At 41.4% G+C, this 15,657-nt stretch overlaps 1 protein-coding gene across 6 annotated transcripts in view; it reads right to left on the bottom strand.

Moving 5' to 3' along the window:
• Positions 1 to 6,657, bottom strand: part of GSAP (gamma-secretase activating protein) — a 79,263-nt gene extending 72,606 nt beyond the window's left edge. For 5 of the 6 annotated variants that reach the window (XM_045793404.2, XM_045793405.2, XM_045793407.2 and 2 more), the window contains exon 1: positions 6,450 to 6,657. In XM_045793404.2, the coding sequence (XP_045649360.1) occupies positions 6,450 to 6,558 (109 nt within the window). In that variant the 5' untranslated portion in view covers positions 6,559 to 6,657. Of the gene's footprint in view, positions 1 to 690; positions 850 to 6,449 lie in introns of all 6 variants that reach the window. The other variant, XM_087861154.1, reaches the window with a different exon arrangement.
• Between the last annotated feature and the right edge of the window lie 9,000 nt (positions 6,658 to 15,657).

Below are 15,657 nucleotides of genomic sequence, written 5' to 3'. Positions count from 1 at the left end.
CTAAAGTACACTTAAAAGGTTTCAGCGAAGATAAGAAACTCTTTTACAAGAAGTCTTGCTAAGAAAATTCAATTTACTTGCAAAAGCACATCTATTTTCAAAACACTAAACAATTAAGAGAACAAAAATCCCCAAGTACCGTTTACAACAAATAATATATGCTTGTTCCATTAAACCAATGGTTCTCTACTCTGGCTTTGGGTTAGAATGATTAGGGAAGCTTTCAAAAGTGCATGAATGCCCAAGACCCACCCAAAAGATCCTGATTTTACTGGGCTTGTGGGAAGCCCAGTCTCTAGGGTATGTGTGTGTGTTCTAAATTCCCCATGTGATTCTAATGTGTAGCCAGGGTTGAGAACCTCTGAACTACATATTCGTAGAATCTGTTAAACAATGTTCATTAGACAGCATAATTAGGACCAGCTTATAATGTAACCATGATAGAGTTGAAATAAATAATAAAAATAATGCCCGCGTGGATCTGTTAAGTAGTAATAACTGTCGTCTTAAAATAATCCCGTAGTTAAGTACATGGTTCTCATCTCAAGGACATTTGAATTAGACAAATTTGGCAATGCTGGAAATCCAGAGACCAGTGTCTCACCACACACTATTAACCCGTCAGCCCTTCCTCCTCGGATTAGTTGCTCATGGTTTAGACACACCCTTTTAAAAGAAGAATTCAATAACCTCTTTGCTTATTCATTATGACTCTTCTCCCAGTAGTTCATCGCTGGAAAGTCCAGAGGAGGAAGTTTAGCAATTCAAATGAGGAAATGTGGTTTAATTTTACAGTTCAGTGTCCTCAGAGCTCATGAAGAAAAAATGTAGATACTTGCATAAGTAAACCTATGACAGAAAAGGAGAGTACCTCAATACTAAATGTGATGGAAAGTCACAGCTCATGTCAAATTACAGCTGGTTGGTCAGATACTCTTTTCCATTTCAAGCTCTTTGCCAAACACAAGTGATTTCACTTTATAGGAAGATGTTTGCCAAATGTGTAAATTTTGTTCCCAACTGCTTTAAGACAAAAATCAGATAAAAGTGTTTCTTGTCTTCCAGTGGCCATACTAGGAAGAGTAGGGGGGAGAGGCGTCTCAGAGCCTTATACAAAAATTTGAATTGATCCCTAATATATAAATCAGGAGGTGCGAAAATATGATCATACCTATGATACGTCTATACTGTAATAATTCACATAAATCGTTGGCTCAACATGACCAGATATTATACTTCCTAAACTTATAAGGTAAACATTATTATGTGATTTATAACTATATTCTGAATACAATGAAAAATGAAAAAAGCAAGGATGGGGTGATTAGTTAAGAAGCAACAAAGAAATATGAGAACTGGAAAAGGAGGCTAGGAAGGCAGGGGAAAGAAAAGTGAAAACAACAGTAGCAAGAGAATACTGAAACAATATATAAAAACAATATGTCAAATTTAGACCTCTGGCCCCCAGAATCTGCCTGTGGGATGGTGGGGGTTGGGTGGGGGTGGGGTATACAGGGGGCAACAAGAAAACATTACTCTTGAATCAGTCACCTGGTAAATTACATCACTTTTCTGGTAAAGATGAATGATTACAGTATCTGAAAGATGAATCAATCTGGTGTATGATAGATCCAAGAGTAATCAAAGCAGACAAGAAAATATAGGCAAGAAAACCTACATTCTTTCTGGTCTTAAACACATATGACATTTAAACTTTAGAAAACTTGCATATCACAGACTTTTTCTTAGTTTCTTGAAAGTGATACATGATAACAGGGGATTAAGCACTGGGTAAAAAATTAATACATAAAAATCTGTTGTACTGCTATATATCAATAATAGCTAAAGCATGTGATGTTTTTAAGTGTGCATTTTAAGTTTTTAAGTTTTATGGAAGCAACATAAAATAACAACAACCTAGAAATAAAGCTAGCAAAAAGTGTGCAGGACGTTTATGGAAGAAAGTCTAAGACTTACTAAGAGTCATAAAGAGGATCTAAATAAATAGTAAATTATACTTGGTTCATAGTTGTAAGATTTAATATTGTAAAGATGCCAATTCTCCCAAAGCTGATGTACAGATTCAATGCAACTCAAAATTCCAACAGACTTTTTGGTGAAATCTGATAGGCAGATTCTAAAATATGTATATATGAGAGACAAAAGGGCATAGGATAGCTGAGATGGTCCTGAGGACTGCTTACTCCACCAGTTTTTAAGACTTATCATAAAGAGAGTTATTAAGATGTCTTCATCTTAAGTTGACAAAAGGAACAAAATTAAGAACCCAGGAAAGGAGACCCACACATGTGGAAACTTGATATGTGACGGAAGTGGCTTTGCTGTCAATGAGAAGTAGGGCTACTTGGTTAGTGATACGAGAACTATTAATATAGAAAACCAATACAATTTACAAAAGAATGTTTTAACACACGTAACCTTATACCTAACAATGAAGCAAAACGATTTACCCACCACCCAGCTTAAAAACAAAACAATATCAAGACTTTGGAAGGCTCTTGTGTTCCCCTGTCTGATTCCTACTTCATATCACATACAAAAATAAATTCCAGATGGGTTAAAAAACAAAATGCAAAAAGCAAAACTTTAAGAAGTTAATTTAAAAATGCCTTCCTGACTCCTAAATAGGAGAGGATTTCTTAAAATATCCAAAAAAGCACAAACCAAAAAGGAAAAGACTTACAACTTAGACTACAGTAGAATGAAACACCCTCCTTTATCAAAGGCACCCCACTACAAACTGAAAAAAACAGGGTGAGAAGAAATATTTGCAACACATACGATGAACAAAGGATTAGAATTCAGAATAAAGAACGCTTAAAAATCAATATAAAAAAACAATAGAAAAACGGATAGGATGAACAGACATCTCGTAAAACGGGAAATTTGAAAGGTCGATAAATACAGAAAGATGCTAAACCTCAGACCACAATGAAATAACATTTAGACTCGCCAGTTCAAAAAATTAAATATCTGGACATATCAAGAGCTTGTGAGAATATGGAGTACAAAAATATTTCTATACCACATATGCGGTTGTTAATAAGTACAACTGCTTTGGAAAACAGTTTGGCACTATCCAAGAAAAGTGAAGACAAACATAGCCTATGATTCAGCAAATCCAGTTCGGCATCCATCCTAGAGAAACTTGTGCATGTGCGCTCCAGAAGACATAAACAAGAAAGTGAGCAAAAGCATTGACTGTAATAGCAAACCCCAGAAACTTCCCAAATGCCACCACTAGAAAAAGGATAAGCAAAGTTAGGAAGCACCCTGAGACAGCCTTGATACCCCACCTCAATCCCTAAGTAAATGTGGGCCACACTCAAAATGTCCTGACACTGGGCGAGGAAGTCCTCTGTGGAGGCAATCCCTGAAGGGGCTGACAGCTGAAGCTTATCTACTGACCACCCTCACCACACTTGGGAGAAGCTCTTCCTTGAAAGGAAGATCTAAGCAGTACACTCCATGTCCACCATGCTGTTGTATATTCATGCAATGAAATACTATACATTAGTGAAAGTTAATGACCTGTAGCAGTCAACATGGATACTGAGAAGAAAAAAAAGCAAAAAGAATACATATAATATTTTTTCATTTAAAGTTCACAAACAAGCAAAATGAAATGATATTTTGCACAGGGAGATATACATATAGGTTAAAACTACAAATAAGATCAAAGGTTAAATGGTCACTGAGAGATGAAGGATAGAAAAATAGGATCAGATTGGGAGACACAAGAGCCTTCAAAAGTCTTGATATTATTCTATTTTTTTTAAGATTTATTTATTTGAGAGTGAGGGAGTATGTGTGTGCACAAGTGGGGAGAGGGCAGAGGGAAAAAACTCAGGGAGACTCTGCACTGAATGTGGAGCCCAATGTGAGGCTCCATTTCACAACCCTGAGTTCATGACCTGAGCTGAAATCAAGAGTCAGACTGACTGAGCCACCCAGGCACCCCTGATATTGTTCTATTTTTAAGGTGGGGGTGTGGTTTTGTTTCTTGTTATTTATAGGTTACATGTGTTAAAATATTCTTTGGTATAATCGTTTGAGTTTTTAAAAGAAATATTTTTTCCATTTATTTCAGGAGAGATTATTTTCCAAAAGTTCAACCCAGAACCAGGAGGATAGGTAGTAACCAAATCTGGTCTCCCTACTCTTAACCACTGGTTGACTAAAATACTATCCCACAGGCACTGAATTTCCATGGTTAACTTTGCCCAGCTCCCTGGCTATTTTGCCAGGAATATGCCATACTTAGTGAGTATTACTTAGCACCACTAAGAAATCTTCAATTGTTTTTGTTGATGTAAAAATATTAAGGCTTCAAATCTAGATAGCAAGTGTGCAGAGAGGAGACATTACAATGGTATAATTACTTATAATTTACATTTGAAAAGCTGAGACTCTGAAAGGAAAATAATTGCCAGATGTGTGGAGTAATAGCCATGCTAGAAATAAAATAGAATCCCAGATTCCCCTGCCAGTGCTACAAATTATAGAAGAGGAATTAACTGTGTGGGTTTTGTTTTTTTTTTTTTGAGTTACCACCCACTGGTGATCATCAGGAATAACAATTCTCTTAGCAGAACAGGTGTAATAATCTTGCCAAGGTGCTCTGCAAGAAAAAAATACTACCAATATTAGAAAAAGCTGGTATTTCTAGTAGGTTTACCTTCTGAGGAGCTAAGTTCATCTGTTGTTTAGTGGAATGTCAATACACAAATTCATGCTTCCTCACAGATGAGTGAAAAAGGCACAGGGAGCTAAAGTGTAGCTGGTTCACATACAGCTGTTCAATCACAACACACATTACTGAAACATAAGACTGTGGCATTTCACACTTCACCTAGCTTTTCATTTGCAGACACCTGCCATTTAGCTCTATGACTGCACTCAGGGAAAGGACTACTTCGTGGTGGAAAGCAGACATGGAACTGCCTATTGTATTTTACAAAAAGTTCAACCTTCAAAACCTCTTTAGGAGACTTCAATTCTTTTCCAAGAAAGCAAAACTTTACTAATAATGACACCACAGCAAACTCAAGCCTTGAGCTACATAAACATGACCCCTTATTTGGAACTAATAACCAACATGCCAAGACAAGCTACCCTATAAATAATTCTGCTAAAGCCCCAGGGTAGTGTGAAGATATAAGGTAGGGAGAGAAAACTTGCCTCAGAGTTAGGGGGGAGAAATTGCAGATGCGAGGATAAACCTTCTAAAAAACACCCTCCAGCAGTCTATAGTGTTTAAGGAAAAACACCGAGGTGGGGGAGGGGCGCGAACACACTGAAGTGAAAAGCTCCTACAAGGTGGGATCCAGGGTATGAGAGCTTTGAAGCTGAATATTTAAGCCTTGAGGATGGATCATTATTTACAGCAAACTTCTTAAAAAGAAAAAAAATGTGAGAAATCACAGAGTTCCCCTTCTTTAAAAGTTTTGATTGATCAATGCTGGAAAGGCTCAAAAGTCACTTTTCTCTCCCTCATCAAAACCAAAACAAAGGATTTTTGAGACAGATGAAAAGCAAAGCCTCAACTGTGAAGGAGGTAAGTATTCTCATTGACCCTGAGGAAGCTGGACAGCGAACCTGACCATCGCTGTCTCACACCCCTCTTGGAGCCGGCACAGGTGGCGCACTCTGGCTTGGTGGCGATGGACTTGGTGCCTCTTTGGAAAACAGCAGGCTCTAGTTCACTGCTCACAGCCTGCGAGCAGACCCCCGCCCTCTCGCACGTATGAAGTGGCATGTCCCCTAAATCACGGACATTGTTCACACAGAAACAGCTCACAAATGTGAAGACAAACGACGCGACGGTTAGGTATTTTTATGGTGGTTTTCTTGGTGGCCATGATTCATCATCTCTCGTAAGGCAAGAACTTTCAGGAGCCCCCAGTCTCTGCAGAGCCCCTACGGGGTGATGAACCATTCCAGGCAGAGAGGATGTGAATGAAGCACAGAGAAGACCCTGTCCCACTCCTTGCAGCCTTGGGCCGGAGGAACGCGGTCCAGCCAGCAGCTCCTCCACGCCCTGCCCTGACGAGGTGATGCTGAGGTACCACTAGTGTCCCTGGCCTTTCTGTTAAAGGTGAATGGCTGGGCAACAAGCGAGCCATAAGCTGCAGGACTCGCGAGAAGCAGCAGTGCAGTCCAGCCACACACGACCATGCCCCCGGGCGGCCCCTCTGACCTTCACCCAGCGGCGGGGGGTGAAGGAGGCGAAGCCTGCACTCCCAAGAGGGTAAGCTCACCCCTTCCGTGCCAACCTTCACAGGTTGGCAGGGGCCTCAGGCGGCCCCGCCTCGGGTCGATGCCACCGACCTCGGCCCGGCTTGGGAGCCCCCTGGCTAAGAACGACTCAGACTCCACCCCCTCGCCGGCCCCCACCTGCCCCCCACCCGGACGCGCGCCTCCAGCACCTGGGCCGCCGCCGCGGGCCCCGGCGGCCGCCGACGCCGCCCGCTGCGACCGCAGCCACGGGAGCACGTCCTTCCGGAGGTCAAAGTCGGAGACCAGACGGAGAGCCATCGCCCGGACGCAGCCTCCGGGCGGCTGGGGCCCCGCGCCGCGGGCATTCCCGGCCCTCCGCGCGCCACCTCGCCCTTCTCCCCCGGCGCCCGCCCCTCCTTCCTCTCCCCCCGCCTCCCCGCGCCGGCCGCTTTCGGTTCTGCTGCGGCCGGGCCTGCCGAGCCCGGAGCGCCGCCTCCTCCAGGCCGGCTGGGCACGCCGGGCTGGGGGGGAAGGGGACTGCGGCGCTGCGACCAGGCCCACTCGGCCCCGAACCTTCCACGTGCGTCCTTCCGGCGGACTACAGACAAGTGGAAGGATTTGCTGTGAAGGGCCGTGGAGACGTCGCTAAACCAATGGTTTCTAAGCTATGCTGTACGTTAGATGTGGGCGCTAGGCTTTTCTTTTTTTTAATCTTTGGGTCCTTCCTCTGTGCAGCGAAGTTGGAAACCACTTGACAAGACAGAGGTATTTTAGCTAGGTCACCTGAGAAGGTTCTGGTTCATCGCAGGGGCGGAAGCCTGCAGCATCTTGAGCCTATTGGACCCAGCTTCAGGGAGATGGTGTTTCATCAGCAGTATTTAGGTAGCAGCAGGGAGCGTGTGAAGACGGTTCTATTTTGAGAGCTACGGAGACACTGGAAAGGGTTAACAATCTTGGCACAAACAGGTCCTCTGCCTGTTCAAGAGGTTCCCTTTTTTCAAAGGAAATTGTTGAGGAGTTTACGAACTGGCTTTTACGAAGCTGAATTGTTCAGGATTCCCGATGTGCCTAGTCTTTTGAAAGTGTTCTCATTCTTCCATATTGGAGACCTTCTCATCCCCACCCCTGTGAATAAATCCAGCGTTTTCTTAATCTCGCCACTCAGCTTTCTTTCCATTCCCGTGCACGCACCCTCAGTAAGTTTAATGATTGTTGTGCCTTTGGCACTGCCAGATCCAATCCATCCTGAACATCAACGCCAGGTTATTACTCTCCCTTAAGACAAAGCTATCCTCATGTCCCCATGCAGAAGACCAGCTCACCGCCCTAGGATAAAGTGCCTAGACCTTAACTGACTTTTCCAGCCTTTGCACCTAGAACTTCAGCTCCAGACTTACCTAACTTCCAGAACCCCTCTGATTCCACCCTCCTTCGGAAAACAAAAAACAAGAAACAAAAAAAGTCACCAGGTCCTTCTAATCTGGATCCATAAAGCCTTCCCACAGCTTCGGCTCACCTCAACTTTCCCAACCCCCAACCCTGAACGCCTAGAGAGATATTGCAAGTATGTTTCATCCGACAGTCATATACTGCCTGGAGACATGAATATTGAATCTTGAGTCTTGGCACCTCCCTTTGCCCCTTTGCCTTCTACTAGGGGCACCTGAAAAGTGCTCAAGTTATTGAAGAATGAGTCAATACAGTAGTAGACTAAAGAAAGCCTTATCACATTTCTCAAAGTTAGGGTCTAAAAACTGCCCACATTGCAGTCATCTGGGAAGTTGTTTTACAAGGCAGGCTCCTAGGCTCTAGTCTATCTAGACCTGGGCAAGACCCAGAAACGAGCATTTTAGCCAGAGCCTGGGGCGATTCATAGGCTTGCTAGGGTTTGAAAATGATTCTAAATAAAGGTAAAGGAAACTATTGATCTTGCCCTAGAGACATGTTTCTCCAGTTGAGGTAGTGGATGATTTCGGGTAGACCTCCATTACTCACTGCCCTATACCTAGGAAAATCCTCCCACCTGTGAAGTGCATGAAGATTTAGTAGAAATGTTTCATGAGGCCACTAACATTGCTGGTGCACAAAAAGGAGGAAGTTACGGGGAGCTACTACAACAAATGTTTCATACCAAATGAGGCTTGTTGCTTTATTCATGAAGTCTTTACTTGCCTATTTTAAAAATCAGCACGTTTCTGGGTCTTTTTTTTTTTTTTTCACAGTTAACCTCTATTTTTGCAGAGCAAGACTGATACAATCCTCATATATATAGTCCTCATCAAGCCGTGATTATATAAAAATTCTCTTCAAAATTAAGTAAAAAGGAACATAGAGAACATAATAACCCAGATAGCAGAAAGATGAAACTCAGACCATGAAGGTAGTACGTTAATGGCTGAGCTCTGGAGATCATTTGCTAAGGAAAAGACTGGTGAATGGTGACTTAACAGGCTTAAAATTTGTGAAGGGTTAATAGAAGAAAAGTGCTGATGGATTATCCTTGAATTCTAGAGAACACAGGACTGGAGACAGTCCTATCTTCTTTATTTAAAAAGCTGCTTCATTGATGGTTGTGTTAACTTGATTGTGGTAATCATTTCACAATGTTTTCATATTACGTTGTACACTTTAATATACATAAATTCATTTGTCATTTATACCTCAATAAAGCTGGAAACAAGAAAAAAAGCTGCCTCATAGAATCATTAAGCGCTGGAACTAGGCTTTGTGTAGAGAAATATTTCTGTTTCTTGGGGATTTTACTTTATATATTTTTAAAGATTTTATTTATTTGAGAGAGAGAGAGTGATCACGAGCAGGCGGTAGGGGTAAAGGGAGAAGCAGACTCCCCGCTGAGCAGGGAGTCCAATGTGGGGCTTGATCCCAGGACCCAGGGATCATGACCTGAGCCAAAAACAGACGCTTAACCTACTGAGCCACCCAGGCCCCCTTCTTGGGGATTTTAGAAATGAACCATCGTCTTCCTTAAAATCGGAACACAGCACAGAACTGGAGACTTAAAGATCTTGTAATCGAGGCCTTTATTTTATAGATGATGGAACTGATGCTCAAAAAGGTGAAATGAGTGGTCTAAAGCAGCAAAGTTAGTTAAGCACAAAGTTGGGCTCTGAACAAGCCTTCTGCTACGGGTGCTTATGTTAATTATGTCTAGTGAACTGAATTAGAGTACTCCTACCTTACAGCCTGAGACTTCTACTTACCCAAACACCACACCCTGACTGGGGTGAAATTCTAGGACCATAGTGAGAAATCACAGAGCTTAGATCATATGGTCTCCTCATGATAGCTTAGACCCTTTGTAATTTCATCTTGAGTTTTAGAGTTGAAGGAAACTACAGGAATTAGAAATGTGGGTTGTGAATCACTTGTAAATGAAAATAGTTTCTTGAAGAGAGATGTTAAAATGAAAAGTTCTACTCCACTCTCCCAGCCAAGACCAGAGCTTGCTAGAGGTTTTTGAAGGAATTAGAAAATGGTCTATTCAATAAATCGAATCCAAGTCTAAACTGCAAGGTATCGAAGGAAAGGACTAAAGATACTAGGTTTAAAATTCAAATTCAATGGAATAGTAAACATGCTAAAAGAATGTTTTCTTTTTGTTGTTGTTGTTTTGTATGAAAGATTTTATTTATTTTACTTGAGAGAGAGAGACAGCAGCAGGCAGGGATAGAAGCAGGTAGAGGGAGAAGCAGGCTCCCTACTGAGCAAGGAGCCCAATGAGGCCCTGGATCCCAGGACTCTGAGATCACGACCTGAGCTGAAGGCAGATACTTAACCGACTGAGCCACCCAGGCATCCCTAAAAGAATGTTTTCATTAACAGCCTCATGTGTGTTGAAATTAAGTAAAAGTATACCAACTAAAAACCAAACCTTGCATTTTGGAGGCTAATCCTTTGAGAGCACAGCTGAGAATTTTTTCATGAAAATTAATAGCAGTTACCAGAATATGCATTAGAATCTAAATGGAAGTAAGGTTCCTCTGCACTTCGCAGGAAATAATCATTTAAGTTTTGTAAGTAAGATGCTACAGCACTTACAATAAGGTGGCTTCATAGGTAAATATTCAGAAGGCTCCCTCCCTATTTTAATTTATTTTTATTTTATTTTTAAAAAAGATTTTATTTATTTATTTGAGAGAGAGAGTAGGAGGGAGAGGGAGAGAGAATCTGAAGCAGACTCTACACTGAGCGCAGAGCCCGACGTGGGGCTTGATCCCACGACCTTGAGCTTACGACCTGAGCAGAAACCAAGAGTTGGATGCTTAATCCTCTGGCCAATGATTGATTTAGGAACGAGCATGTGCATCCATCAGGATTAAGTTCAGAGGTTAATGAAAACACAAATTAAAGATGAATTACACACACAAGTTTTTCTTTTCCTACATAACTGAAGGTGGGCAGTCCATTACTTGTAATGGCAAGTCCCTAAAGTCATCAGGGACCCGGGCTTCTTCCAGCTTTTTGCTTCACCAGCTCTTTGAGTATATCTTTATTCTCAGGATCCAAGATGACCATGAAAGCTTCACCCATTCTGTTTGCTTTCCAGAAATCAGAATGCAAGAGCAGTAAGAGAGGATGCTGCCTCCCTTTTAAGGATACTTCCCAGAAGTTCTACATAACATTTTTACTTACGCTTAACTGACTAGAACTTAGTCATATGGCCAAATATAGATGCCAGGGAAGCAAGGAAATATGGTCTTTTAGCTGGCTAGCCATATGTCAGGTTAAGACCAGAACAATATTACTAAAGAAAGCGGAGAGAATGGATATTCAGAAGTAACTCGAGGTCTCTGTCATGGGCTTGAAAACTAATGCTAGACAATGGGCTTTAAGGAAGCTTCAGCTGTGTTATTTCTGGGAAAGATTTATCTATTCCTCAAAAAAGGAGACATGGGAAAAGAAGATCTGTTTCAGCCTTTATATATTTGAAGGCCTGGACAAGATTCCTGGGACTTCACTCCAGTTAGAGGATGGAGTCCACAGAAGGAGCTGGGCAGAGCCCTGAGAACTGCCTAGAAAGGGAGCCCTGCCCTGTCATTCTCCGCACCAGCCCTACGTTTGGCCTTGTTGATACTAAAGATAACAGACTTCCTACTGTTCAACAAGAAGGAGTCAGGCTTTTATTTTACCTGCAGCCAAGAGACTCAATTTTAAAGGACAATCATTTCAAAATTTTGGTAGCTTCCACCAAAGAGTACTATGTAACAAGCTTTACAAGTTTTTATTTATTTTTAATTATTTTTTTAAAGATTTTATTTATTTATTTGACAGAGAGAGAGCGAGCACAAGCAGGGAGAGCGGCAGGCAGAGGGAGAGGGAGAAGTAGGCTTCCCGCTGAGCAGAAACCCCGATGTAGGACTCAATCCCAGGACCCTTAGATCATGACCTGAGCTGAAGGCAGACACTTCACTGACTGCAGACACTTCACCCAACAAGTTTTTATTTTAGCATTTATTAGGATACACTGTTCTATATTTTCATATTGTTCTTAATGAAATAATGTTAAGGGGATATGCTTGGAGGGACAAAAGCCCAGATAAGCAAAAAAGAGTACCAGAGCCTTGATAACTTAAGAACCTCTGGATCCCAGCACATTTGAAACTCATTCTATCAGCACACTTTTCAATTTCGTGAGCCAACAGATTCCCTTTACTATGTAAGCCTGTTTGAATTGGATTTTCAGTTACTTCTGCTAACAGCACCCCAAATCAAGGATTCTGAAACTTTAATGAGCATACACATCACCTGAGGATCTTGTTAAACTGTAGATTCTGATTCAGCAGCCTGGAGTCTACAGGGTAACAAGCTCCCGGAGGATGCTGCCACTGTTGGTCCATAGAGGACACCACAAACAGTAAAGCTCTGCTAGTTATTGCAAGGACCTTCCCACCTGTGTATTCCTACCTGACTTTCACCTCCAAAGAGGGCCAGGTGGGGGTAGGCTGGGATGGGCTAGCTGTGGAGACACGCCAGATACCCCAGAGTCTGGAGAGAAGTCTAATACGGATTCCGTAAGGAAGAACCAGGCCATCGGCTACCAGTTCTAGTAGAAGACCACAGAAAATCAGGAACTGAGGGGAGGACATTTTAGAAAAAAAGGAAAAGGCTGGTAGCCGAGGACTTCTAGAAAGCAGAGACTAGCAAAAATTACAGTGCTGAAACTTTATAGGAGAAATGGAAGCACAAGGCAAGCAAGAGGTAAAGCAAGGCAGTGGATGAGAGTCTGCATTTTAACATCATCCCTGGATGATTCACGTGCACATTAAAGTTTGAGAAGTGCAGTTCTAGCTACCATATGCTTTATTTCAATTAATTAAAAATTTTTTTCTTTTGGTGGGCAGCAAAACAAGGTTTATTGAGCGATAGCAAAGTGATAGTACAAAACTCCTGAGGAGGGAGGGGACCCAAGAGGGTTGCCTTATCATAGGCTTTAAAAAAGAGTTGTTTTCTTTATTTTCCTGTTTGTTGGTGACTGAGTTATTGAGTTTTAAGCCTGTTTTGGTTGGGTGCAGAGCAGAAGCTTCACTCCAAGAGGCAGGAGTACAGGAGTCCTCTGAAATAACCCACTCTGTTCACATCACAACACAGGGATCGTAAGAAAATAAATGGGCTTCCGGAGTCAAGATCTTCTTTACCTGCGTTCACACTTTTCCGTGTTTTTACTTAATGTGACTCCAGTAATAGTATGATCTACACAATTGGAGATGGGAAAACATGACATCTTTCTAGAGAATTTTTTAAAAACATACAAGATGTTCAAGGTAGATAATCCATATGTCCCTAAGTCACCAATTCCAAGTTCTGTTATGATAAGGATGTTTTTATAGTTATTTTTTAGTATTTTTAAATTCTGTCCTAAAAATGAAAATGAAGCACATTAACATCCTACACACTTTCTTCATCTAAGAAAGGATTCCTACTTAGATACGTTTAAAAATAGAAGATATAGTCCCATTTCTTACCAGTTACAAATGGAATTCTAAAGACTGTCTCAACTGTTAACAATAGTTATTTCTGGGAAATGTAACTATATGGAATTTTATTTATTTATTTATTTATTTATTTATTTATTTATTTATTTATTTATTTAAAGATTTTATCTATTTAACAGAGAGAGAGAGACAGCCAGCGAGAAAGGGAACACAAGCAGGGGGAGTGGGAGAGGAAGAAGCAGGCTCCCAGCGGAGGAGCCCGATGTGGGGCTCGATCCCAGAACGCTGGGATCACGCCCTGAGCCGAAGGCAGACGCTTAATGACTGAACCACCCAGGCGCCCCAGGAAATGTTTTTTTTAAACCTTTAATTTTTTGATTTTGGAAATAGTTTTAATTTAAAAATATATATTTATGAACCTTCACTCTGATTTTGATAATAAAATTATTGTTTGAGCTTTAAGGGACCATGTTCCTGACAATTTGTGCCAATTTTTGCCCCATGTAGTTGTGGAGATGGCTGAATGCTAAGGCATATCATAGGTTGTTTTTATATGTTTTCATAGAGACCTGACACTGTGTTTAGCAGTGATTGATAGAAAAACTGTTTGAATCCGCTTACTTATTTGCAATGTTAGTATGAGAGCACTCTCCCTGTAACTTGTTGAAAAGAAAACTGACATAAATCTTTTAAGGCAATGTTCTAAGGAACAATAGCCTTATGAGTTGGAGGGCAATAAAGGACTGATATTTAACAAGATGGACTAGACAACAGTCTGAATCCATTCGAAAGGAATTATACCTGAGTTAATCATGGGATAGGGAAGTATTGGGGTGAAATAGTCAGAAAGTGTGCTAAACATTTTTGGCAGTGAAGTAAACATTTGTTTCATGAAGTTCCTATGAAAGTTTACTAAGGAGTAAATATTATTAACTGTGTGGGATTACTGGATCTCAAATAGGAAGAACAATGGATATACAAAATATGAAAAGATCATCCACAAAATATATAATCATGTGAAAGTTGGTTTGCCATCTGTAATACATGGATTTTGTTATTACTTGTAATGACTGGGGGAAATTTTTTTGTTATATTCTGTCAGTCAAAAAAGCACTCCATTTCTAAGTGGCTTCTTAGATTCTTCTCTTTGTATTCAAACCATAGCATATTAACAAAAACATCTGCTTATTTGTGATTTATTTAAACACAAATGTTGTTCTTTCCCTCTTCCTTATTTTCCTTCCTCTTTTTTGCCCCTTATTCCCTATATCTCCTCTCCCCTGTCCTGGCCCTGTTGTTTGCTTTCCCCTTCTGTTCCTAAACAATTACATCCTAAAACCATCAGATGGGGCAAAGAAAGGTAAGCATCTGCACAGGTGGGGTTGAGGGCAAGGTGTTGGCCAAAATTTGGGTTTCAGAGCCCAAACAAGGGTGAAGAGGGTGTTTGTGGGGTGGGAGGAGTCACCCAATGTGAGGTATCAGAATCCAGTCCAATACAAACACTGCGTCCATCCATGTGGGTGGGAGAGGGGTGGGAGGTGTGCAACATGGGGTGTCCGATTTCAAGTGGCTTGGGAGGGCATCTCCACAAGGTGGGAATGGCAGCTGAGATGACAGTTTGGCTACTTACAGGAGGATTGATCAGTTAAGTAAATATATTAAGAATAATGTAAATCATGTTTCTTACTGTCAGGCAAGGGTGTCACAAGTAAAGAGAAAAAAAAAGCAAAACTAAACTATAAACTCTGTAGTGTTGGATTGGAATTGGAGGTACTAGTGTAAACTTATTGCTTCCATTAGAGAGAGAGATGATGATAGCTAGACAGACAGACAGACAGACATATATATTCCCTAGTTCTGTCTACTGAAAGCCTGGGAGCATCAGCCAGAAAGAAGAACATTATCCAGGTAGGAGGAAGACATGTCAGGACACAGAAGCCAGTGTGAAGGGTTCCCAAATGGCCAAGCCTGGGATAATCTGGTTATCAAAATAAACAGTTACAATGGAGGATTATGAACTGCTAAAAGATAAGTGAGGTATATGAAAATTTCACAGTTTATTTGAATGAAAATTCTTTCTAAACCAGGCAGCACCAAACTGGAAATGGTCAGAAGTGCTCTGCTGGAGAAAAATTTTTATAGAGAAAAGGTGGAAGCAAAGTAAGGAAATTATTGATTGGCTACAGCTTAAAGCTTGATTGACTGTGATTGGTTGTCCTTAGGTTTGGATTTCAAAACTCTGAGGCATTTAGGGGTGCCTGGGTGGCACAGCGGTTAAGCGTCTGCCTTCGGCTCAGGGCGTGATCCCGGTGTTATGGGATTGAGCCCCACATCAGGCTCCTCTGCTATGAGCCTACTTCTTCCTCTCCCACTCCCCCTGCTTGTGTTCCCTCTCTCGCTGGCTGTCTCTATCTCTGTCAAATAAATAAATAAAATCTTAAAAAAAATAACCTCTGAGGCATTT

The sequence above is a fragment of the Ursus americanus genome, chromosome 3, assembly GCF_024610735.1.
Source record: "Ursus americanus isolate L20-20 chromosome 3, mUrsAme1.1.p, whole genome shotgun sequence".
Classification (NCBI taxonomy): Eukaryota; Metazoa; Chordata; class Mammalia; order Carnivora; family Ursidae; genus Ursus; species Ursus americanus.
Note: the sequence above shows the minus strand (reverse complement) of the source record. Positions and strands in the feature narration are given on the sequence as shown.